The sequence below is a fragment of the Lutra lutra genome, chromosome 14 (assembly GCF_902655055.1).
Source record: "Lutra lutra chromosome 14, mLutLut1.2, whole genome shotgun sequence".
In the NCBI taxonomy this organism is placed as follows: domain Eukaryota; kingdom Metazoa; phylum Chordata; class Mammalia; order Carnivora; family Mustelidae; genus Lutra; species Lutra lutra.
In genome coordinates, this window is record NC_062291.1 from 82973329 (window position 1) to 83000437 (window position 27109).

Consider the following 27109-nt stretch of genomic DNA (forward strand, 5'->3'; position numbering starts at 1 on the left):
TCTCTTGGGTACGTGCTGTAGTATAGGGTTTGCAAATATTCTCCCCCACTTTGCGGGTTGTCCTTTCATTTTCTTAAGCATCTCTTCCGAAGCACAGAAGTTGATCACTTTGATGAGGTCCACTTCTCCCTTTGGTTGCTTATGTTTTCAGCGGTGCTATACCTAAGAAACCATGATCTCAAGGCGCTCAAGATTTCCACCCACGCTTTCCTTTAGGAGTTCCACAAGTTTAACTCTTATACTCAGATCTTCGGTCTACACAGAACGAGTTTTTGTCTGTGGCTTGAAGCAGGATTCCGGTTTCATTCTTGGGCATGTGCCAAGGAGCATGACCCAGAGCTGTTTGTTCAAGGGCTATCTTGGCAAACTTGTAGATGGCAGGTGTTCTTTGGTTCTGTTCTTTTCTTCAAATGTTTCTAGGATAATGTTGACTATTTTCTCTTCCAGGTGAATTTTGGAATAAATTTTAAGCTTTGTAATAATCCACTGAAATTATATTAAGAATGTGGTTACTATTCCACTGTAATAGGGGCACCTGGGTGACTCAGTCGGTTAGGCGTCTGCCTTCAGTTCAGGTGATGATCCTGGGGTCCTGGGATCGAGTCCCACATCAGGCTCTTTGCTTGGTGGGGAGTTTGCTTCTTCCTTTGCCCCTCCCTCCTGCTCATGCTCCCTCTCTCTCTCTCTTTCTCAAATAAAATAAATAAAATCTTTTAAAAAGTAAAAATCCATTGTTATAATCCATCAAGATCCATTTTCCTATTCATGTACATGGTATATTTCCATTAAAAATGTTGTTTTTATGTCCTTCAGCTGAGCCTTGGATTTTTTTCATGTTGCCATTAAAAAATTTTCCATTAGGCTTATTCCTAGGTATTGGGTAGGTCTGCTGATACCACAGATAGCATCTTATACATGGTTATTTTTAATGTAAAGGAAAACTTTTTTTTTCTTTAAGTTATCTCATAGCAGACCATCTTATCGGGTTAGTTTATAGTTTGTCCAAACTTAGTAGCCTATCTTGGATGGTTTATGTTGTTGATTATACTGACTGCAAATAAGAGAAATTTGTGGCTCTTTTTTGGCTCCCAGGCAATGTCGGGGAGTAGGGTGGCTTGTTGTCCAGGGGCAAAGGCAAGAGAGGGGACGCTCACAGAGGGGAAGCATGTGCAGAGATGGGAGGCAACGGGAGAGGGGCTGGTAGTTCAGAGATGAGAGTTAGTTCTGCTTGGCTGGAAGATTCCATGGCAGGAGCAGGGCATGGGAAGCTGACCTCTTCAGTGAGCATGTGGCTCAGGAAGGGATGTATCAGGACAGTGGCAGGGGACACAAGCCCAGACTGCCACGTCACGTGTCCAGACCTTGCTACCAGCTTGCCTTTTTAGCTTCCATGTGAAATTACTTTGAAAGGCTCCATGGCCCCCCTCTCTAGATAAGGGGACCGGTGTACTTAAGGGAGTTGTGATAACAAGTGTCTAATTACGAGGAGGCTACATGACTGGGTCATAATGGCCCAGGGCACCAGAGGGATCCCAGTGGGGGGATTTCAGTCCTGGGTGCCCAGCAAGCACATCAGAATGGAACAGACCCAGAAAGCAGAAGAGTGGGAGCTAATCAGTTTAGGCTGACCAGAGAGCCCAGAATCATGGTTTTTGTCTCATACCTATCATGCATCACAGATTTTGCCTCATTTTAGAGAAATATGAAATGTTGCATTGGCAGCTGAGTATTGGTTAGACAGTGAAAAACCAAATAGTGACAAAAATCTTAATTACTGACCTCTGAAATTTCAAATTCATTTATTCTCAGTCTCAATTTATTTCTTAATAGATTATTTATCAAACGTACTTTCAAATTAAATACCCAGAAATATAAGCTCATTAAAGCATGAGCCGAGAACAAATTAGTATAAAATTAATTTCCAGTTCACCAGTTAGGCGGAAGGAGTGCTGATAACAGAGGCGGGGGTGGATCCTCATTGTCATGGTCCCAAGGCCATCCCGTCCCTCTCCGTCATTAACAGAATTCATAGCTCATTTCCTAGCGCTAAAACTGCGTGAAGTTCATCCTCCAACAGCCCACAAGCCCACCGCTCGCTCTTTAACTTCTTAGATCACCAAGCATAACTACTAGAACTCCAAATTCCAGATTTTCCAGGACAATTCAAATGTCATGAAGTTTTAATTTTTTCAATATGAGGCACTGCATGCTTCCACAAATGTGATTTCATTTTTAGGACACAATCACATGGATAAACTCAAACTCAGAAAGACATACTCATCACACCATGTGCCACATAATTGGTTGTGAATTTGATTATGAGGAGGGGAAGAGAGTAGCCTCCCGCTCTCTGGGCGGTTTCTCCCCCTTCGTTGGTGGTGGAGGCAGGGGGAGCAGTGCCTGCTCTGGGGTCTCTGGGTGAGGGCTTGCCACCACACCCGAGAGCCAGGTCACCTCCCATGGACTGATGCTAAGAGGCAGGAGTCCTCCAGGCCTTGTGGACTTGCAAATGCCCGGACTGTTGGATGGGGAGGTGACCACACCAGTGAGAGACGCAACAGGGGTCCATCATGCCGAGGGAGGTCGTGTGCCCAGGGCGCACGGTGCTACTGATCCCATCGCTTTTCCTTGCAAATGTTCCCAAAACATCCCCTTCCACAGCCTCAAGAGTGTCAACTACTGTCCCTTTTTTATCACACCCATGTCTGCAAAGGCATTGCTGAACAAGACACTGTCCCGTTAGCCCGTCGACTCTGCCTGTCCTCCTGATCCAATACATTCTATTTCTACCAACAAAACATAACCTAGAAAACAGTCCCAAACATGCATAACCACAAAATTACATCTTTTCCTTTACAAAACCTCTAACCATGTATTTTATATACTTATTACTTAACCTAATGCATTTCCCCACTCCAATAAAATAAATTTTCCTTCTGTTTAATACGATCAATCAAATGTAATGGTGGGGAAGAGGGAGATGGAATGAAAACCCTTGAACTCGAGAAGAGCCCTCCACTGACTGCCATATGGGAAGTCAAATACAAATTCTGTTATCCAACTCTCCGGGGACTAGAAAGGAAGGAATTTTATCTGCTAAATTGTTAACAAAACCGGCCTGACCTTGTGATTCAAAAGGACTGGGAGCAGACAAAGTCTGTTAGGGAATAGGCCGAACGAAAATTATTATCGACGCCGCTTCTCCTCCGGAAGTTCGTAGCTCCCCCCGCCCCACGCCCAGCCACACCACGTGCACCGTGCCGAACTGATTTAGTATTTGAATCACACAGTGTTCTAGCTGGAGAGAAGCTTCAGGCCATCTGAGGCCAACCCTCCTCTTTCAGGCAACCCCGTTCCCGAGCAGATATGGAAACGGGGGCCCTGACTGGTCAAGTGACTGTCGAAGGCCACAGAGCTGGTCAGTGGGCTGACATTTAGCAGGGACTAACATTTAGGGCCTCGACTCCGGGCCAGACGGCTTCCCCCACCCCCAGGTCCTGCTGCTACGAACATGTGACCTCACCGATCTCTCTTTTCCGAAACAAAAGCTATCATGTAAAACCCACACTTAGACGGGATGCCTTCTCAAGTACCACAGAGCCTATCGCAAGGCCGCTCAGGGAGCCCTGGGAAAGTGATGCCCAAGCCGGCAGAGACCCCTGCAGAGAGAAGGGACACAAGGGTGAGTGCGTGCGTGTGGGTCCACATGGAAGCGTGTGCACGTGTGTGGGAGCGGATCTGTGTGCACGTGTGCACCTGCCTGCGCCTGTGAGCTGTCGGCCCGCACGCAGATTCCAGCATGACCGCGGTCTAGACCGAGCTCCCTTGCACGGCCCATCGGGCCCCCCACACCGCACGGTTTGCTGGAGACTGAAACACGGTGGCGGTGCATCCGAGCCAAGGAAAAAGTGATTTTGCAGCCCCGCGTGTTTCTCTGGCTGAGCTACTCTACGCTTAGCCTTGAGAGTGTGTGGGACGGGATGGCTGAGAAATATGCCACCACGCCCATACTCCCAGGGCTATCTCCGCTCTCAGCTCTAATGAGAACCATGTCTGCTTAAACGACTGTGAAGGACAAGCCTCAGGGGCCATTCGCATTATTTTGTCGTGCTGGAATTTTACATCAGGCAACACATGCTTAAGAAATCATGTTCACGTTCCTGGGGACCTCCCAGCACACTGGGCCTGGACACAGACGTCTGCAGGAGTGAGAGCGCTCCATGGCTCCCGCATCGGAAATCTTGGACTTTGAGACGTAGGGTCTCAGGTTTTCATCTGTGAAATGGGAGTGACCCTGACTGTCCAGGGCATTAGGGATCAAAGAAACATCACACAGGGGAGCAGTCTGTGACGGGAAAGGCACTGCCATAGATCCTGAGCATGAAAATACACACTTTAAAACCCAATGTGCCATCAACTCAACTTTCCTCTCTGCTAAACCGTAGCTCCATGTGCTTCTGCCGAATGAGTGAGTGTGTGAGAGCAATGGACACACTGGAGAGAAGGGGGCTGATTTTCTCACACTCCCATGTGGGTTCCTAGCTCCCAGCTCCAAATCCGCTTGCATGCTGGCTGGGGCTCTGCAGGACTGTGAACACGAGCAGGAGGGGCCTGAGGGGAGTCAGGTCGGAAGAGCAGACAGGTCAGTTACCATCTCACCAGGACACACGCATGTTAAGAACATGACGCAGCACAGCGCATCACCCATTTTCCGACCGTGGCCCACTTTCTCATCCTGCCATCCTGAGAGGAGGGGACTTCCAAAGCGAGGACGGTCCAGGGCGGCTGTGAACTGCTGTAGGCAGTGGCCACAGCTGGCTCACTTTTCTAAAGACCTCACTGTGTGTCAGCTTCAAATGTCTGTTTCATGTTCACATTCACGGCTGGTTAAGTGCTTCAGCTGGGATTTGAACCTGGGCCATCTGCCTCCCTGGCTTGTGATCCTGCCTCTAGACAGAAGGAGTCACTCGGAGCCATCCCTTCCCGACAACTTTGGAAAAGGGAAGTCACCCAGACCTGCGCTCCTCTGAGGACTCATTCCAGATTCTACCCAGGTTTGGTGCTTCCATGGTGTGGCTCCTAAAGTCTCCTTACCATGGGCGCATCATGTCATTTGCGGTCGGACTGCATGCTCCCTGAGGACAGGGGCTGTGTCCTGCTCCCTTCTGTAGACTGCCACAAAGCCTGGGACCGTTACTGATCTGCACTCAGTTGGGCTCCAGAGTGATGTGCTTAGCAAATTCCCAGAGGGCTGGTCAGGCTTCCTCTCCCATGCTCCAGGACTGAGGATAGCAGAACACGCCCTGTGCTCCCTCAGAAGCGTATGCCGGGTACCTCCTTGCAGATGAGTGCTAGTCCCTTCCCTAATCCAGCTTGTTACAGTTTTCTAGACTAATTCCACTAACTACAGATGCCCCAGCCAGGAACGTGTAACAGAAACCCTTTCGTGTTCTGTTCCAAGTGGATCAGAGGCAGGATCGCAGTGGCCAGGAGCTCTGATGCTAGAGACTGGCTACACGGGCTTGAATCTTATCAGCTGTGGGTTTGCTCTAGTTATTTAACCCTCTATCTTAGATCTCTTATCCGGGTATAAAAATAGCAAACATTGATTTGTTGGGAGGATCAAACAACAAAACATCTGAAAAGCACTTTACATCATGCCTTGTGTATAGCTGATGCCGACTTGATTCAAGCTGGCATATCGGGCACTCAGCACACACCTGTCGTGGGGCCAGCATCTGCGTGGGTGACCCACACATGAACAGGGAGGTGTGGCACCACCGAGGAATGTGCAGACTGGTCTAAGAAGTCCGAGTTTGGGTGAGGGGGTTTCAGGAAGCTATTGATGATTTATCAGAATCAGATTAAGGGCAACAGGGAGCAGCACACCTAGAGAGATGTTCTGGAAGGACTGCAGGAGTAGGGGCTGGACTGAATCTAGATGAGACTGGAAATGGGAAGAAGAGGTCAGGTGGCTGTGAGGCCTTCTGGCTGGACAGAAGGCAGGGCCTTGCCAGAACCTCAGATGGGTCCTTGGACAAGGAAGGGGAAGAGGGGGAAGGTGCAGTGGGGCAGTGTCTCTGTGGGCTACAGAGGGTGACTCAGTCAGGGGAAGAACAGGTCAGCCTTCTGGGAAGAGTACACAGGTTGGATGGGTGTAGAACACAGTGAAGGCAGGGAAATTCAACCCGTTTTAAAGGGTTTCTTAGGAGTCTAATTACGAGCCTTGCTCCCAGCTGCTAAATTTATAGGATATGAATGACCTGTGACTTTCCTCTGATATCCAGAGTCACCTTTTCATACGTTTCTGATGCTAACTATTGAGGAATAAGGTTGACTTCCTAATGCACTTGCCCTGGCATGTCTAGTCCAAGCCAAATGCAGAGATTAGACCCCCCCACACCTTTTTTTAAAGAAAGGAAGAGAGAGCTGGGGGGTAGAGGCAGAGGAAGAGGGAAAGAGAGAATCTCAAGTCCACTCTGTGGAGAGCATGGAGCCTGACCCTGACCTCAACCCCACAACCCTGAGTTCCTGACCTGAGTTGAAATCAAGAGTCAGACACTTAACTGACTGAGCCCCACAGGTGCCCCCAACTCCTTTTAGATAGGAAGGATTTGCCATGGAAATGGATGGGGTGTCATCCAAACAGTACTTCTGATCAGAATCCTGGATTTCACACCGATCTGATGGCCAGCCACGGTTAACACTGACTAGTCTCCTACTCGCACCCACCAAGCAAATGTTTTCATAATTTCTTTCCAAGAGAAACACATACAACAAATGGAACTTTCTGGGCACGGCTCGCGCATCTAGGGTCAGACATCTCCCTTCTCTGTCTCCATGGCCCTGACCTCAGCAGCCATGTCCTCTCCCCTGGGCTTTAGACTTTTCCAGAAGAGCCAGCTGCCTGATCTTGCCAAATCCCTGCTCTTGCTTTCTCCGATTACTCTTGGTGCTGCCGCTGGTGGGTCCTTCAAAGCCTACACTGGTCCTGACACTCCCGGGGTTGAGACCTCTTATGCCTTCCCAGTGTTCCTCCCTGACAACGAAATGTATCCCCACGGCCTCCAAAGCCTCCACATTCTGGCCCCTGTCAAATTTAAACATACCCTTGGGCCTGCCAGCAAAGCTCAGTCCCAGCCTGGACTGTCCCTCCCTCACCACCCGCTGGTTCTTGCCTCCCCAACCTTCCCATCTCAATTCACACACTCCTTCTTCCAGGAAGACCTCCATGATCCCTTAGACCAGATTAGGCCCCTCAGCCTTCCCTTCAGCACACTTATCACAGATGTTGACTAGGTGTGAGATTCTTGGAAAAATGTCAGTCTCCTCCTTCTGGCCCCATGTGGGCCCCTCGTCTATATTCAACCCCTGCTGTACCCTCAGTGGTGGCCACAGGGCCTGGCACAGTGGCGGTTCTCAGCACATGGGCGGCAGATGGGGGCCTTCCCACCGGAGCCCCAACAACACTAGGGAGACGTTCTGGATGGTTATGCTGGCCTCTCTTAGAGTTGTCTTCTGAGATGAGAGTAGCACAAATGTCATGTGCACTGTCTCCCACAGGCCTTATTATAAGAAACAGTATAAAAGATAATCTTCCCTCAGATGTGGCCAGCAAAGGATAAAACCACAAATATTTCAGCCTGTCAGGACAATAGAGAGATAAAAGACAAGCGATTAATTCCAAAATTAAAATCAGCCACTACTCAGCCTGTCAACCAGCTTATACTGATGGTGGAGAGATGAAATTTTTTAAAAAGAGGGTACTATAGCCAAAAGCCGTTCTTATTTTTATATAATCTTAAATTTAGGAAAATTCATTGTGTGCTGACTTCAGGGGATAAGAAGATGAGTCAGCACATTTCTTTTTTTGTTCTCCAGCCTGATTCAATAAAAACAAAACCCCAACAGCTGAGTCTGTCTCCTCACCATGAAAGACAAGACGAGGTCATGGACTCTGCTCAAGGGGTTTCTGCTGGAAGGACAGTTTGTCTAGGGCTGCGGGTTCTCTCATGGGGAAGACTCTTCACTCCTTGTCTTCATAGTAACATGGCTGAAGGCTCAGAATGGAAGCAAAGGAAGGGGACCAAGTTGATGCTGGGTTACAGGACAAGTTGTTCTCATTCTAATTGTGTGAGCGATACGTGCTTGCTGTTTCTGGGGGCTTGGGGGTGCCAGTTAGCCTACCCTCCAACTCCTTTGCCTACAGGAGCTAGATTCAGGGTCAGAAGAAGATTAAAACACATCTTCAGCTTAATTACATTCAGAAAAAGGGGTTTCTGGTATATTCTGTTAAAGGCTACCACATAGGTCTGGTTAGAACTGAGGCATGTGCAATTTCCAACCTTTATCCCTACCACTCTGTTCTTGCTAGTCAAGCCTTGGGGCTCATCTCAGGGAGGCTGGGGCTGCAGGACACTTTTGCTGAGAATGCTCCATGGAGGGAGCGGGCAAGCCCCAGCCACCACTGACTGAGGGAGGACACCAAGGCTCGACTCATGGCCCTTCCGGGCATGGGATCTCCCCGCTCCCCAATAAGCAGGGACTAGGGTTGTTGGGCCTGCCTACTCCTGCCCTCTTCTCCCTAAAAAAGATTGCTCCATTCAGAGGAGTTGGGGATGAGTAGAAGGACGGAGTAGACATTCACCTGTCTATACGCTGACCTTGCAGAGAAACAAGAAGAAAGAAAAACATAATCCTCCCACTCGCCATATACACACAAAAATCACAGAAAATAGAAAAATCCAGAGCCTCCCCACACAGAGATGGCCACTGTTAGCACCCTGGCATGCTTCCCTCTGGCTTTGTCTCTAAGATGGCTACCTCTGTAGCCTACAGCCTGCACCGTCTGAGACCCTAACAGACCTAGCAGCTGCTTTAGTACTCTGTCTCTTCTCTCTTATCATATTTGTCTTCCCACATGAGAAAAAAGGACAAAAATTGCCTAAGAAAAGGAAAATTAGGGGCGCCTGGGTGGCTCAGTGGGTTGAGCCGCTGCCTTCGGCTCAGGTCATGATCCCAGGTCCTGGGTTCGAGCCCCACATCGGGCTTTCTGCTCGGCAGGGAGCCTGCTTCCTCCTCTCTCTCTGCCTGCCTCTCTGCCTACTTGTGGTTTCTCTCTGTCAAATAAATAAAAAAGAATCTTTAAAAAAAAAAAAAAGAAAAGAAAAGGAAAATTAGTAAGGGGGGTTGAAACCAAAACCATGAATCTGGTAGAACAGCTTTGGGAGCGTATCTTACACATTCTGGCTGTGTCCATGCTAGAGGACAGCCACTCACCCCCACGTACAACAGGGAAGGGGAGGACTGAAGCCTCCTGTCACTGTGATGCTCTTTTTTCTGTTTCTATTTGGAACAGCACTTACAACTGTGAAGATAGCTTTCATGATCACCATAAAACATATATTAAATGAGAGCATCCTAGGAGGAAAGAAGAGAAAAAACTGGAGAGTCAAGTGTGAAATGACGGCACCAATGTTTCTGTTCGAGGTTGATTCTCAGATCTTCATTTTTGACCCCCATCTTTCTCCTGGACTCCAGATCCATATACCCAGCTGCCGACTGAACACCTTTACTTGGCTGTCCCATTACAGACTCAACGGGGACAAACCTGTCCTCACTGACCCCTCTGCATTCCCAAACCAACAACTGCTCCTAAATGGTGCCAGTGACAACACAAGGCCTGATGTTGGTGACAAACCCCACATCCACTATCTTGTCTCTTCTGTCTCTTCAGGTTTTCTTGGCTCTGGCCAGTTCCATCCATTGCAAGGCCACTTCTTTCTTTCTTTCTTTCTTTATTTATTTATTTATTTATTTATTTTTAAATTTTTTTTATTTTTTTCAGCATAACAGTATTCATTATTTTTGCACCACACCCAGTGCTCCATGCAATCCGTGCCCTCTACAATACCCACCACCTGGTGCCCCCAACCTCCCACCCCCCACCCCTTCAAAATTCTCAGATCGTTTTTCAGAGTCCATAGTCTCTCATGGTTCACCTCCCCTTCCAATTTCCCTCAACTCCCTTCTCCTCTCCATCTCCCCTTGTCCTCCATGCTATTTGTTATGCTCCACAAATAAGTGAAACCATATGATAATTGACTCTCTCTGCTTGACTTATTTCACTCAGCATAATCTCTTCCAGTCCCGTCCATGTTGCTACAAAACTTGGGGATTCATCCTTTCTTTCTTTTTTTTTTTTTTTTACAGCTTTATAAACATGTATTTTTATCCCCAGGGGTACAGGTCTGCGAATCGCCAGGTTTACACACTTCACAACACTCACCATAGCACATACCCTCCCCGATATCCATAACCCCACCCCCTCTCCCAACCCCCTCCCCCCATCAACCCTCAGTTTATTTTGTGAGATTAAGAGTCACTTATGGTTTTTCTCCCTCCCAATCCCATCTTGTTTCATTACTCTTCTCCTACCCCCTCGACCCCCCATGTTGCATCTCCTCTCCCTCATATCAGGGAGATCATATGATAGTTGTCTTTCTCCGATTGACTTATTTCGCTAAGCATGATACCCTCTAGTTGCATCCACGTCGTCGCAAATGGCAAGATTTCATTTCTTTTGATGGCTGCATAGTATTCCATTGTGTATATATACCACATCTTCTTTATCCATTCGTCTGTAGATGGACATCTAGGTTCTTTCCATAGTTTGGCTATTGTAGACATTGCTGCTATAAACATTCGGGTGCACGTGCCCCTTCGGATCACTATGTTTGTATCTTTAGGGTAAATACCCAGCAGTGCAATTGCAGGGTCATAGGGTAGTTCTATTTTCAACATTTTGAGGAACCTCCATGCTGTTTTCCAGAGTGGTTGCACCAGCTTGCATTCCCACCAACAGTGTAGGAGGGTTCCCCTTTCTCCGCATCCTCGCCAGCATCTGTCATTTCCTGACTTGTTCATTTTAGCCATTCTGACTGGTGTGAGGTGATATCTCATGGTGGTTTTGATTTGTATTTCCCTGATGCCGAGGGATATGGAGCACTTTTTCATGTGTCTGTTGGCCATCTGGATGTCTTCTGTGCAGAAATGTCTGTTCATGTCCTCTGCCCATTTCTTGATTGGATTATTTGTTCTTTGGGTGTTGAGTTTGCTAAGTTCTTTATAGATTTTGGACACTAGCCCTTTATCTGATATGTCATTTGCAAATATCTTCTCCCATTCTGTCAGTTGTCTTTTGGTTTTGTTCACTGTTTCCTTTGCTGTGCAAAAGCTTTTGATCTTGATAAAATCCCAAAAGTTCATTTTTGCCCTTGCTTCCCTTGCCTTTGGTGATGTTCCTAGGAAGATGTTGCTGAGGCTGACGTCGAAGAGGTTGCTGCCTGTGTTCTCCTCGAGGATTTTGATGGATTCCTTTCTCACATTGAGATCCTTCATCCATTTTGAGTCTATTTTCGTGTGTGGTGTAAGGAAATGATCCAATTTCATTTTTCTGCATGTGGCTGTCCAATTTTCCCAACACCATTTATTGAAGAGGCTGTCTTTTTTCCATTGGACATTCTTTCCTGCTTTGTCGAAGATGAGTTGACCATAGAGTTGAGGGTCCATTTCTGGGCTCTCTATTCTGTTCCATTGATCTATGTGTCTGTTTTTGTGCCAGTACCATGCTGTCTTGATGATGACAGCTTTGTAATAGAGCTTGAAGTCCGGAATTGTGATGCCACCGACTTTGGCTTTCTTTTTCAATATTGCTTTGGCTATTCGAGGTCTTTTCTGGTTCCATATAAATTTTAGGATTATTTGTTCCATTTCTTTGAAAAAATGGATGTTACTTTGATAGGAATTGCATTAAATGTGTAGATTGCTTTAGGTAGCATAGACATTTTCACAATATTTATTCTTCCAATCCAGGAGCATGGAACATTTTTCCATTTCTTTGTGTCTTCCTCAATTTCTTTCATGAGTACTTTATAGTTTTCTGAGTATAGATTCTTAGTCTCTTTGGTTAGGTTTATTCCTAGGTATCTTATAGTTTTGGGTGCAATTGTAAATGGGATGGACTCCTTAATTTCTCTTTCTTCTGTCTTGTTGTTGGTGTAGAGAAATGCCACTGATTTCTGTGCATTGATTTTATATCCTGACACTTTACTGAATTCCTGTACAAGTTCTAGCAGTTTTGGAGTGGAGTCTTTTGGGTTTTCCACATAGAGTATCATATCATCTGCGAAGAGTGATAGTTTGACTTCTTCTTTGCCGATTTGGATGCCTTTAATTTCCTTTTGTTGTCTGATTGCTGAGGCTAGGACTTCTAGTACTATGTTGAATAGCAGTGGTGATAACGGACATCCCTGCCGTGTTCCTGACCTTAGCGGAAAAGCTTTCAGTTTTTCTCCATTGAGAATGATATTTGCGGTGGGTTTTTCATAGATGGCTTTGATAATATTGAGGTATGTGCCGTCTATCCCTACACTTTGAAGAGTTTTGATCAGGAAGGGATGTTGTACTTTGTCAAATGCTTTTTCAGCATCTATGGAGAGTATCATATGGTTCTTGTTCTTTCTTTTATTAATGTGTTGTATCACATTGATTGATTTGCGGATGTTGAACCAGCCTTGCAGCCCTGGAATAAATCCCACTTGGTCGTGGTGAATAATCCTTTTAACGTACTGTTGAATCCTATTGGCTAGTATTTTGGCAAGAATTTTTGCATCTGTGTTCATCAAGGATATTGGTCTGTAGTTCTCTTTTTTGTTGGGATCCTTGTCTGGTTTTGGGATCAAGGTGATGCTGGCCTCATAAAATGAGTTTGGAAGTTTTCCTTCTATTGCTATTTTTTGGAACAGTTTCAGGAGAATAGGAATTAGTTCTTCTTTAAATGTTTGGTAGAATTCCCCCGGGAAGCCGTCTGGCCCTGGGCTTTTGTTTGTTTGGAGATTTTTGATGACTGTTTCAATCTCCTTACTGGTTATGGGTCTGTTCAGGCTTTCTATTTCTTCCTGGTTCAGTTGTGGTAGTTTATATGTCTCTAGGAATGCATCCATTTCTTCCAGATTGTCAAATTTGTTGGCGTAGAGTTGCTCATAGTATGTTCTTATAATTGTCTGTATTTCTTTGGTGTTCGTTGTGATCTCTCCTCTTTCATTCGATTTTATTTATTTGGGTCCTTTCTCTTTTCTTTTTGATAAGTCTGGCCAGGGGTTTATCGATCTTATTAATTCTTTCAAAGAACCAGCTCCTAGTTTCGTTGATTTGTTCTATTGTTTTTTTGGTTTCTATTTCATTGATTTCTGCTCTGATCTTTATGAATTCTCTTCTCCTGCTGGGTTTAGGGTTTCTTTCTTGTTCTTTCTCCAGCTCCTTTAGGTGTAGGGTTAGGTTGTGTACCTGAGACCTTTCTTGTTTCTTGAGAAAGGCTTGTACCGCTATATATTTTCCTCTCAGGACTGCCTTTGTTGTGTCCCACAGATTCTGAACCGTTGTGTTTTCATTATCATTTGTTTCCATAAATTTTTTCAATTCTTCTTTAATTTCCTGGTTGACCCATTCATTCTTTAGAAGGATGCTGTTTAGTCTCCATGTATTTGGGTTCTTTCCAAATTTCCTCTTGTTATTGAGTTCTAGCTTTAGAGCATTGTGGTCTGAAAATATGCAGGGAATGATCCCAATCTTTTGATACCGGTTGAGACTTGATTTAGGACCAAGAATGTGATCTATTCTGGAGAATGTTCCATGTGCACTAGAGAAGAATGTGTATTCTGTTGCTTTGGGATGAAATGTTCTGAATATATCTGTGATGTCCATCTGGTCCAGTGTGTCATTTAAGGCCTTGATTTCCTTGTTGATCCTTTTGCTTGGATGATCTGTCCATTTCAGTGAGGGGAGTGTTAAAATCCCCTACTATTATTGTATTCTTGTCGATGTGTTTCTTTGATTTTGTTATTAATTGGTTTATATAGTTGGCTGCTCCCACGTTAGGGGCATAGATATTTAAAATTGTTAGATCTTCTTGTTGGACAGATCCTTTGAGTATGATATAGTGTCCTTCCTCATCTCTTATTATAATCTTTGGCTTAAAATCTAATTGATCTGATATAAGGATTGCCACTCCTGCTTTCTTCTGATGTCCATTAGCATGGTAAATTCTTTTCCACCCCCTCACTTTAAACCTGGAGGTGTCTTCGGGTGTAAGATGAGTTTCTTGTAGGCAACATATAGATGGTTTTTGTTTTTTTATCCATTCTGATACCCTGTGTCTTTTGATTGGGGCATTTAGCCCATTAACATTCAGGGTAAGTATTGAGAGATATGAATTTAGTGCCATTGTATTGCCTGTAAGGGTACTGTTATTGTATATTGTCTCTGTTTCTTTCTGATCTACTACTTTGAGGGTCTCTCTTTGCTTAGAGGACCCCTTTCAATATTTCCTGTAGAGCTGGTTTGGTATTTGCAAATTCTTTCAGTTTTTGTTTGTCCTGGAAGCTTTTAATCTCTCCGTCTATTTTCAATGATAGCCTAGCTGGATATAGTATTCTTGGCTGCATGTTTTTCTCATTTAGTACTCTGAATATATCATGCCAGCTCTTTCTGGCCTGCCAGGTCTCTGTGGATAAGTCTGCTGCCAATCTAATATTTTTACCATTGTACGTTACAGACTTCTTTTCCCGGGCTGCTTTCAGGATCTTTTCTTTGTCACTAAGACTTGTCAATTTTACTATTAGGTGACGGGGTGTAGACCTATTCTTATTGATTTTGAGGGGGGTTCTCTGAACCTCCTGGATTTTGATGCTTGTTCCCTTTGCCATATTGGGGAAATTCTCTCCAATAATTCTCTCCAATATACCTTCTGCTCCCCTCTCTGTTTCCTCTTCTTCTGGAATCCCAATTATTCTAATGTTGTTTCGTCTTATGGTGTCACTTATCTCTCGAATTCTCCCCTCGTGGTCCAGTAGCTGTTTGTCCCTCTTTTGCTCAGCTTCTTTATTCTCTGTCATTTGGTCTTCTATATCGCTAATTCTTTCTTCTGCCTCATTTTTCCTAGCAGTGAGACCCTCCATTTTTGATTGCACTTCATTAATAGCTTTTTTGATTTCAACTTGGTTAGATTTTAGTTCTTTTATTTCTCCAGAAAGGGCTTTTATATCTCCTGAGAGGGTTGCTTTAATATCTTCCATGCCTTTTTCAAGCCCGGCTAGAACCTTGAGAATCATCATTCTGAACTCTATATCTGACATATTACCAATGTCTGTATTGATTAGGTCCCTAGCCTTTGGTATTGCCTCTTGTTCTTTTTTTTGTTGTGAATTTTTCTGCCTTGTCATTTTGTCCAGATAAGAGTTTATGAAGGAGCAAGTAAAATACTAAAAGGGTGGCAACAACCCCAGGGAAATATGCTTTAGCCAAATCAGAAGAGATCCTGAATTGTGAGGGGGGAGAAAGGGGATAAAAAGGGGTTCAGAAAGAAAGAAAAAAAAAACTATTAAAAAAAAGAAAGCCGATAAAGAAAAAATATAAAAAGAGGAAAAAATATATATATATTAGATGAACTATTTAAAAAACGTTAAAAAAAGAAAACGGTAAAAGTTAAAAAAAATTTAGCAGAAGAAGAGAAAAAGAAAAAAAAAATTGAAAAAGAAAAAAAATTAAATTAACTGCAAGGCTAAAAAATCATGGGGAGAAAGCCATGAGTTCCGTGCTTTGCTTTCTTCTCCTCTGGAATTCCGCCGGTCTCCTCGGTAGGTGAACTTGGTCCTGGCTGGGTTTCCCGTTGATCTTCTGGGGGAGGGGCCCGTTGTAGTGATTCTCAAGCGTCTTTGCCCCAGGCGGAGTTGCACCGCCCTTACACGGGGCCGCGCTGAGTCATCCGCTCGGGTTCGCTTTCGGGAGCTTTTGTTCCCTGAGCGCTTTCCGTAGAGTCCGGAGGACGGTAATGAAGATGGCGGCCTCCCGGTGTCCGGCCCGGAGGAGCCGAGAGCCCGGGGCCCCACTCCTCAGTGCGCCCTCAGAGAACAGCGCCCAATGACTCCCGTCACCCTGGCCTCGGCCGTGCTCCGAGCTGACCGAGCCTGCGACCGGTTCAAGGCGACCCCGAGCTGAGAGTCACTCCTCGGCTCTGTCTCTGCAGCCGGCTTCCCCGTTCTAATACCGGTAAGCTCTGCGACGCTCAGACACCCCCGATCCTTCTGCGACCCTGCGGGAGCTGAGGCCGCGCTTACCCCGCCTGGGCTTCACCCCAGTTAAGCCTCTGGAGCGATGTCCCTCAGCGGAACAGACTTTTAAAAGTCCTGATTTTGCTCCGTTGCTCCGCCGCTCGCCGGGAGCCGGCCCCTCCCCCAGCGGTCTATCTTCCCGTCGCTTTGGATTCACTTCTCCGCCAGTCCTACCTTGCAGAAAGTGGTTGATTTTCTGTTTCTGGAATTGCTGTTCTTCTTCTCTTTGATCTCCCGTTGGATTTGTAGGTGTTTGCAATCTTTAGATAAGCTATTTAGCTGATCTCCCGCTACCCGAAGTAGTCTCAGCTGCTACTTCTCCGCCATCTTGACTCCTCTCTCTATTTATTTATTTTTTAAAGATTTTATTTATTCATTTGACAGGGATCACAAGTAGGCAGAGAAGCAGGCAGAGAGAGAGGAGGAAGCAGGCTCCCGCTGAGCAGAGAGCCCGATGTGGGGCTCGATCCCAGGACCCTGAGATCATGACCTGAGCCGAAGGCAGAGGCTTTAACCCACTGAGCCACCCAGGCGCCCCAGCAAGGCCACTTCTGTGGGGAAAACCTTCATCAGCTACCTGAGATCCCTAACAGGTTTTCTCGCCTCTGGTCTATCAGTGATTCTGCCAATCTCACTTCCATTCTGCCATCAGAGACCCTTTCTAAAGTACAGGACTGAATATGCCATTCCCCTGCATGAAAACCTTCTAGAGCTTCCAATTTTCTATAAGATCAAGTCAAAACTCTTTAGCACCAAAGGGTTTTATACCAACTTTTCTCTTCTGTACTCATTTTTAGAGACTTAAATATCATTTTCTTAATGAAGCGGCCTCCAATGAGCTAAAACTAACCACGGCCTTGATAATGTTCCAATGGTATTTTGTACACACCTCCTATGGTAGCAATTTTATTAATACATAAGTATTTCCAAATTTTTAAAGCACTCTACTCTATGAGTAGAATATATGTGCTGAAAAATATGTTTTAGTCAACCTATGTCCCCAGAGCCTAACTGTCAGCACACAGAAGGTGGTTAATAAGTGAGCGAATGGGTAAATGGATGAATGGATTCTGGGGGCATCAGCCAAGACACTGCAGTGGCTGTGTGAATGTTTTGGAAAGTCTGGTCTGTGCAAGGTGCTGCGTGAGGCTCTATGGGAATAGAAAATAGATATAAGAAATATTCCCAAACCATAAGAGTTCTTATAATATACATAAGATATATTATGGATTATATTTGAAGAAATAATATCAATTATAATAATACTTTTCATCTAGATATAGTAATACATTAAATTACATTATCAGATACATAGATGTCAAACTCTCTTTGCATTCCTTAGATGAGTACCATTTGGTCACAAAGTAGTTTTCAAGATATGTGCTGGACTGGATATGATCTGTAAATATTTTATTTAGGATTTTTGCAACTATGTTCATAATATAATATTCATATTGTGGATGGTCTTTTTCGGACTTTTGTAGTTCCTCTCTTCTCCCTTAAAAATTTTTAAAAAAGTTCAAAGGGACTATTTTTTTTTTTTTATAGGTTTGGCAAGTTAGCCGATAAAATATTTGGGTCTGATTATTTTGGGGGAGGGTGGATTTTTAAAACTTTATTTTTTATTTATTTTCTTTATATAGTTATATTTACATTTTTGTTTCACCTTGAATAGCATTAAGAATTTACATTTTTAAGAAAATGGTTAGTAATGTTGATAGCATTCCTGTAATTCTCAAAAATCTCTGTATGGCAAGAGTTATGCCCGTCTTGGTGTTCTTAATACCACTGTTTGGGAATTCTTCTTTCTTCTTGATTAGATTTGTGTTTTATTAATTTTATTAAAATTTTCAAAGAACCATCTTTTGGCTTGATTCTCTCAATTTTGTGGGGAGGGTCTTCCTTTTCATTAATTTAAGCCCATCCTTCAAAATCTTCCTTTCTGAGAGAGGTATGGTTAACTCTCCCTCTCTGGTTATGGATTTGTCAGTTTACTATAATTCTTTTGATTACTGCTTCACAGGTTTTGAGGCTATTTTATTAGTACACATAGGTTCACAGTTATTCAGTTATTTTACCATTCTTTGGAATTGTTCCTTTTATCATTAAGTAATCAACCCCTTTATCCATAATAACGCCTTTTTTTTTTGCCTTAGGATTTAGCCCATCAGATATTAATGCTACAACAGCAGCTTTCTTTAGGTTAATATTTGTCTACTATTTATTTTCTATTCCTTTCACGACCATTTTGTATTTTGAGTGTGAATCTTGTAAAAATTATGTGGCTGGATTTTAAGTTCTAAGCAGATAATCTGTTTTTATTTTAACAAACAGATTCATTCTATTTACATATAATTAGATTAATATGTTTGCTCATTTTTATGTACTTATTTTGTGTTTTATATTTACTCTGCTTTTCAAAACCTTTTGCTTCTTTCCTGCCCTCTACTGAGCTGATACATTATTTTTGTTCATCATCGATTATTTGGGATTAAACATTCTGCTTTTCCATTCTTTTAAGGGTCATAGTTAAATTTGCAAGTTATTTATCAAAATCTAAAGTAAACATGGATCTGTATTATTCTCAAGTACAATACAAATTCTTAAATTGTTTTAAATCTATTTGCTCATCTTGTCTTAAAACATCCAAATTTAGTCACTATTGTTGCAATTTTTATCCTAAATAGCTTGCTTAGATCTACTCACATGCGATTATTCTGCTTACTGTGGCCTCTGATGTCCCACCCTTGCCCCTTGTGTTCCATTTCTTTCTTCCTGCAAAAGCCTTTGATAGCTATTTCGTTAGAATTTAAGAGCAGTAAATTCTCTTATCTTTGTGTGCAAGTGCATCTTATTATTATTTTTGTGATTTTCCGTCAGCTTTCTGGAATTTTAATTTTTTAGTTGCTGACAAGTCTGCTGTTGGTTCAACTGTCATTTCGGACAAATGTCTCTTTTCTCTCAGGCGGTTTTACGGTTTCATCCTTGCTGGTGTGCAGTTTCAGCACAAGGCTTCCTGGAGGGAATTTATTTTTCTTCTTCCTGCTTGGGACGCATGTCTTTCTTCAATTCCAGGACACCCTCATCACACTCTGTTTAAACACTGCTGCTTTTTTTTCCACTTTCTTTCTTTCTGTATCTTCACTCTGGAGTTTCTTTTTTTAAAAAATAGATTTTATTGATTTATTTATTTTAGAGAGAGAGTGCACGAGAAGGGGGAGGGGCAGAAGGAGAGAGAATCTTGAGCAGACTCCGCGCTGGGCGTAGAGCTGGAGGTAGGGCTCAATCTCATGCCCCTGAGATCCCAGCCTGAGCCAGAATCAAGAGTTGGACACTCGGGGCGCCTGGGTGGCTCAGGGGGTTAAGCCGCTGCCTTCGGCTCAGGTCATGATCCCAGGTCCTGGGTTCAAGCCCCACATCGGGCTTTCTGCTCAGCAGGGAGCCTGCTTCCTCCTCTCTCTCTGCCTGCCTCTCTGCCTACTTGTGATTTCTCTCTGTCAAATAAATAAATAAAATCTTTAAAAAAAAAAAAAAGAGTTGGACACTCCACTGACTGAGCCACCCAGGTGCACCTTCACTCTGGAATTTTATTAGGCCTATTCTGTTGTCTTTAAAATACTTACCATTTTCTCTGATTTCTCTATTATCTTGCATTCTCAGAGGTGCCGATTCTCTTGTTACTCTTGTTCACCAATGCTCACTTACAGAGGCTTTTCTCACTGTGTGTTTTGTAATTTTGATTTGGGACTCATCATTGTTCTTTGTTTTTGGGGTCTTGTGGTCTGAGCTGTAGAAATATCTCTACAGAATTATTTTGGGTGGCTTCAGCCCAGGGGACCCCAGATTGCTAATGTGGGACCAATCGTAGCCTGACTGGTTCCATTATATTTTTGAGGTCAATATATTGACTGGGAATTACATTTCCATACAGGTATTAGAATTGAGACCCTAGTCCACCGCACCACAAACATATACTTACAAAGCTAGCTGGGGTTTCAATTTCTCTATTTTTTATGGGCGTTTTCTTCAATCCAGGATACCCTGAGACAATTCTCTTTGTTGTCCCTTCTCTGGACCAGAGTTTTTCTTTTTCCCTTTTTCACAGAAGAAGCATCTCTCTGGGGCCCAGCTTCTGTGGGACTCTCAGCTGTAGGTGTCCCCACTTCTCTTGCCCCAAATTCTAAGCACAGGTCGCCCTTTGAGGTATGAGCCCAACTCACCAACCTACTGCTCCGAGCTCATGTCCCTTCCTTGTTTCTGCCTCCAGGGATTTCTTGGATTCTCTTTTAAGCTTGACCAGGTTTCAAAAAAAGCTCATAGATGGTTATATTTTATCCAGGACTTCTATGTGCTTTCTTCGGGCTGGAAGGTCAGTATCAGGTCATTCCACCAAATTGCTATGAGTCTGAAGGTATCAATTTGTACTTGCTTTGTGCCAAACATGTGATAAAGAAAACAAGCCTTGGCATCATTCACAGAAGGGAGAGATCCCTGCTGCTACTCGGGGCTGCTTGACAACAATTCAATGCAAATGTAAAGCCTTCCTCTAAGCTAATTCTTTTTAAAACAAATATCCAGATTTTTTTAAAAGTAATTTTCCTAGTTCTCAGAAGGCTGCAACTCTCTTTAAATCCCTATATTCACACACACAGGCTGAGCGAGCACAGAGGGTACCCAGGAAGCACTTGTTAAAGGATCAGATAGAAGTAGCCTCTTGTCTCAGTTACACATAAAACTTCACATAGCAGGGAAGCTAAAAGGTGATAAAGGTCATATTATAGTAAGAACCATGATATAGAACCATATTGTTTATGGAGGATTTATCGTTTATATAAATAAATGGCTTATACCTTTATTTATTGTTGATACACTTATAATAGATAGGTTACATTTCTAATAAGTCGGATACATTTATAGGTTCACTAGAATCAATTTTCCTTTGAGTTTCTTTTTTTTTTTTTAAAGATTTTATTTATTTATTTGACAGAGAGAAATCACAAGTAAGCAGAGAGGCAGGCAGAGAGAGAGGAGGAAGCAGGCTCCCTGCTGAGCAGAAAGCCTGATGTGGGGCTCGAACCCAGGACCTGGGATCATGACCTGAGCCAAAGGCAGCGGCCTAACCCACTGAGCCACCCAGGCGCCCCTCCTTTGAGTTTCTTGAAGACACTTAAAGTGTAACACAGCGAAGTTCAGCCCAGGCTACCTCGAACTTAGGCTTTTCAGGCCACCTTGAACTTAAGCTAGGTTTTCTAGAAAGGGTTTGCCTAACTGAGCATCCCCCTAGTGAGGAGAAGGTGGTTTCAAGGTCAGCAACACCTCATAGGCCTGGCCTGGCACAAAGCTGGCCAAGGCCGAGTTTTCCTGGAGCTGGGATGCAGTGCCCAAACCCTGAGTGGTGCACCGGCTCTTGGAGGGATCTAAGTGAAGAATCCGGGCGTGTGACTTTGCTAGGAGAAAAGAGCTGTGAAGTGCCAGCCCAGATTGGATAGCGCAAGATCACGGGGGTCTAGTTGCTGGACTTACCGTGTGATTTCGACTGAGGGAGACGTCAGTGCCATCTTGCAGATAATGAGTTTCTGTGAAACTGCTAGCAATGAGACCTCTGTGGAAAAGCAAAAACAATAGGAAAAGATGAGTGTAGCATCGTACTGGTATGCTGCTTGTGAGTTTCTAGGCCACAGGGCGGCCAGCATCTGGCCCATCCTCATTTCACAGATGACCCAATGCGGCTCCCAAAGGACCTTCCACCTATTAAGAAAGGAGTCAGGAGACCCAGACAGGGGGATCCAGACATGTGCTCGGAACAACAGTGTCCACACTACATGGGGAGCCCTCCCTCACTCTCTTACCTCATTCCTCCCAAACACTCCCAGGCATGTGTACCCCAGAAACACAAGCACACATGTGCACACGCAGTGGGGACGTGCACAGAACACACACTCTTCTGCAAATCACACCTGCAGGTTTCCAGGCTGGGGGACTTAACCTGCCTGGCAGTCAGCGGGCTCTCCCATCTAGAATCAATGGCGGCACCACCTGTTGGGAAAATAATTCTGGGTCCACAATATTGCACCTGCTGATATCTCCTGGGGTGAGAGAAACAGCTATCGATGGGAACATGTCAAAGAAGAGAAGAAGAGTTCAGAACAACAATGAAATGTTCAAAGCGCTGCTACAGAGGCTGAGGAAAAATGATTTCGGATACACTGAAATATTGAATTTTTAAGATAAATGAAAGGAAGAAAAAAAGCTCTCTTTATCCTAACTAAAATTGTATGTGGTCTACTAGATCTTCATCAATGAGAGTAAAGCCTGAGTTTCTTTAGGTTTTCAATTATTTAGCGATTTCTTTTGTAATATGCGTTATTTTATTCTTTTTCAACAGAACTGTGACAAATAGTTCCTGTATACCTACTATGTGCAAGGTGCTGTACTAGCTGTGAAGGTATATCGGTAAATAAGGACACGGTGGCCTGGGGGGTAACAGAGGAGACAGCACCCAGCATGGGGAGGGCTCCCGCAGAGGTAGGCAGTCTCACTGGGTGAACAGAACATGGCAGGGGTGTACTGCTGAAGGAAGTTTTGCACAGGAAGCCTGACGCTGGAACAGCAGCTGGCCAGACAAAGGAGGGGTGGGAGGAGAAGGGAATTCCAGGTGGGGGACGGCAAGCCAGGAGACCTACGGTCTGAAATCTGGGAAGCCGGGCTGGTGTGAGACGGGGAAGGAAGGGTCCGTATACATGGAGCCTGGGTGGTACCCGCTGGGGCGATGAGGATTGAGAACTGTCGTGTATAATGGACTTTGCAGGAGGTGGGGTGCCTGCCGGCGGGGGCCAGGGGGAGGCGCTGTCTCCCTGCCCCCCCAGCCTTCAGAAAATGCACTTCGCCCCATTGGTTGTGTTGGGAGTCACTCCACTTCCCATCCAGAGATAAACCTGGGATCCAAGCAAGCCATTCGGGAACCTTCCCTACAGCATGCTAGAAGCGGGGCCTCTGGGGAGCAGTCTCGCCTCCTTGTTCGCAGAACTCCAGAAATACACTCACTGGGCTTCCCTCAGCCGGGTCCCCTCCTTTCTGAGGACCATCCCCAGGGGACCAAGCCATCACTCGGCTTTTCAGGTGTGCGGGGGACCGACATTGCCTCTCCCCTTCCCCAGTAAAGCCCTGTCCTTGGGTTCAGTTGGCTTGGGTTAGGTTTTGCAACCAGAGCAAACAGGGAAGAGACAGAAGTCGGAAGCTGTGGACGCAACAGATGAGGAACACTTCCTCACAGTCCGTCTCCCCAGCTTCTCTCATAGCCACGCCCAGAACTGAAAGCAATCCCCCTGATCTACGTGAATTTTGATATATTTAGGATAGACCCAGCTTCAATCAGTTAAACCCATATAGTGGTCTGATTTGTGCTCTACTTACCAGGGAATGTTGGAGAAGCGTGTGCCTAAAACACAAAATAGACGATCTCTCACACTCACTGACAAAGGTACATGGATCCTTCTGTACGTCCTCCCACAGCCCCCGCCCCCTACTCTGCACAGATCATGCTGGGTGAGGTTAACCTCCTGCTGCTTTTGGTCTCAAGTCCTCATTCTCTAAGTATCCCTCCTGTGAGCTGTCAGAGGACCCTCTGGACAGGCTCACTGCCAGGGAGACTGCAGCCCTGCTGGGATGGGCAGCGGCAGGTGGGGGATGTGTGGGAGGCTGGTGGCCTAGACCAGGAGAGCTGTAGGGGAGGCCAAGGGGATGGGGACAGCAAAGGTCAATGAATCTTTCCAGAGGATAGTTCTGAAGGGAAGCAGAGACATGGGGTGTGAAGTCAAGAGGCAGGGGCTTGAGGGGAGAGTGTTATCTAAAGGGATGGGCTGGAGAAATGGGGATGGAGAGGAGGCGGAGCAAAGCCTCGGAAGTCAGAGGGAAGATGCTTAGTGCACAGGGGTGAGCGAGGAGGAGCCAGGCCGGCCTCAGGTAGGGCCTGTAGCAGCTCTAGTGCTCCTGCTGAAGAAGGGGCTTGGTTGGCTCCAAGTCCCAGAGAGGGGAGAAAAAGAAAAACGTAATATAATTCAAGTTATATTATTATTACTTACATTATTTACTGTTTGCTCATCATTTTATTATTCTGCTTACATTGGTTAGTATTTTAGTAATTCCACTCTTGACAGTACTAGATCCCTATTTTGAAGGAACGTAATGCTAGGAGGAGTCACACACACAGGAATTTGCAGAGAGGTGATTTTTAATCCAAAGAGATACAATTTTAAGGCTTTCTAACCGAAAGCTGGTTTGAATGGATGTCCAAGGAGAAGACTCACTTCATGTATGAGAGACATGGAAAATCTGCCAGGAAGGCCAGGAATTGGAGAAGATGAGCTTTTCATAGACAACAGTCTATGAAACAGTCTTGAGGACAAGAGGGATTTGGGGGTATAACAGCAGAAAGATTAATTGTAAGGTTTTAAAACGTGACTCTTTACAGTAATACAAAGGCCCACGAACAACTTCTGCCTTTAAAAACCTACTGCTTCATTGCACTACTAGGTATTTATCCAAAGGATACAAATGTAGCAATTCAAAGGGGCACCTGTACCCCAGTGATTACAGCAGCAATGCCCACAATAGCCAAACTGTGGCGAAAGCCCAGATGTCCACCGACAGATGAATGAATAAAGAAGATGAGGTGTACATATACAACGGAATATGACTCAGCCATCAAAAAGGATGAAATTTTGCCATTTGCAACGACGTGGATGGAACTAGAAGGTATTATGCTAAGGGAAATAAGCCAGTCAGAGAAAGACAAATACCATATGATTTCACTCATGTGTGGAATTTAAGAAACAAAACAGAGGAACATAGAGAAAGGGAAGGAAAAATAAAATAAGATGAAACGGGGGTGGTAAGCCATAAGAGGTGCTGAACTCCAGGGAACAAACTGAGGGCTGCTGGAGGGGAGATGGGTGGGGGATGGGGTCACTGGGGGACGGGCATGAAGGAGGCACGTGATGGAATGAGTCCTGGGTGTCATATGCAACTGATGAATCATTAAGTTGTATTCCTGAAACTAATACCATGTTAACTAAATTGAATTTAAATGAAGAATTTTTTAAAATGCTACTGCATTTCCTTATTGTCCTGATGTCACTTAAACAGAAATACCACCTCAGTTGTACTCTGAGCTCTGAACTGCGTCACTGCAGTTCCCTTTATTGAAAGAGGGAGAGGCTGACTACTGAGTCATGCCCGAGCATGTCCCCTGAAGCTAGGACAGGGATGACACTCCTTTCTGAGTTTTTCTCATAGAATCTGGGAAAGAAATGGCCTGGAGTGCAGGCGCAGGGACAGCACCGTGGGTGTTAACCTTCTCAAAGGGAGGGCGGCACACAGAACAGACGCTCAGGTTCCACAGGCATGGCCGGCACCCTGAGCTTAGGGGGGCTAGACCAGCTCATGCCTCAGTTTCCCATGAGGGACTGGGATAGGAGATGGAGGGCAGCCAGCTGGCATGGCCTCTGGGGCCCCTCTGCAATGCTCAAGCCATGGGTCTGTGAACCACCTGGGGCTCCAGGAACTGGGTGTCCCTGGGCCACACGCTGCACAAAAGGTCCCATCCCACTCTCTGTGCTGACCTCCTCTCATCGCCAGACCGTCCACCTCACGTTTCCCTCAGGCTGCGAGGAGCTGAGGGCTGTGATGGGCTGGTCCAGATCCCACTTTGGGGTCATGCACTCCCCTGCTTAAAGCCAGAAATGCCTTCCCACTGTGCTTGGAATGAATTCCCCAGCCTTCCATGCTCTCCCAAGTGCTCACAACCTTAAACCTTAACCCCCCAACACACCGTGACTGCTTATGACTCAGTCTACCCCAGGCTATGCTGACTCCTGGCATGTTCTAGAACATTTCACACCCTATCCCACTTAGGGCCTTTGTAATTGTCCTGCCCTGTGCCTGGACCATCCTCCACATGATTTTTCGTGTGGCTGGCTCCTTTTCATCTTTTGGGTATTAGTTCAATGTCTTTGCAGAGCGTCCTTTCCTGATCATCTCCCTGGAAGTGGCCTCCATCCTCACCACTCCCCACATCATAGAACGCCTCTGGTTTCCTTACTTGTCTATGTCTCCCAGTCCAGGCCCTGTGCCAAGCCCTTTATATGCACCTCATGAATCCTGATAGTGCCTAGTATCTGGCTCTGTGGTTTAGATCCCATTTTTACCCCCAATTTAAACAAGGAAACTGAGACACTGGGAGTTTAAGTGACCCACCCAGGAGCACACCTGGTTTTGGTGTGAACCTGCGCTCTTAACCACTATGGGGCTCTGTCTTCACAGGTCGCCCTGGAGACGGTGCACTGACTGGCCACAGGTGCTGGGCTGAGCGCTGGATAAGTGCGTGTCAAGGGGAAAAAGAGACAGACGACTAGACGGACGAGTGAATGACAGGATTTCAGGTGGATGCTGCAGGCAGAGTCTTTTTGCCTAGGGCTACCTCCACTGAACCCAGGTCTTCCGTGTTTCAGGTCTTTCTTAGTGACCATGACTTGCTGAAGAACCATAGCTGAAACTGAGAATGTGCTCACTCGAGGCTTTCTAAGATGTGTGTCTAATTTAAAAGGGCTAGAAGTCAAAGGTCCCTTGAGAAAACAGAGAGGCAGTAGGACGATGGCCATATTGGAAATACAATAGCAATGGGCCCATTTCCCTAGATTTCCCCAAGGAGAAAATCCAATTAGATGCATGCTCTGTGTCAGCAAATGAAAACAGAAGGTGAATGCATAATTTCATGAGAACGTTCCTTTTCTCTGGTTGTTAGATGAGCTGACCTAACATGGAATTCTGTTCCTCTATACCAGAAAATAAAATACCAGGAGTTGATTTTGGTATTTTCCATATGTTTTGCTATTATAAGTGATACCTCAATATTCGCATTTAATATATACTGTGCTGGACAT

General features: G+C 45.1%; 1 protein-coding gene across 1 annotated transcript in view; it reads right to left on the bottom strand.

Annotated features, from left to right (window-relative positions):
* Positions 1 to 27109, bottom strand: part of ADAM12 (ADAM metallopeptidase domain 12) — a 354460-nt gene that overhangs the window by 110266 nt on the left and 217085 nt on the right. The window contains exon 4 of the mRNA XM_047702993.1: positions 21693 to 21771. Within this exon, the coding sequence (XP_047558949.1) occupies positions 21693 to 21771 (79 nt within the window). The remainder of the gene's footprint in view (positions 1 to 21692; positions 21772 to 27109) is intronic.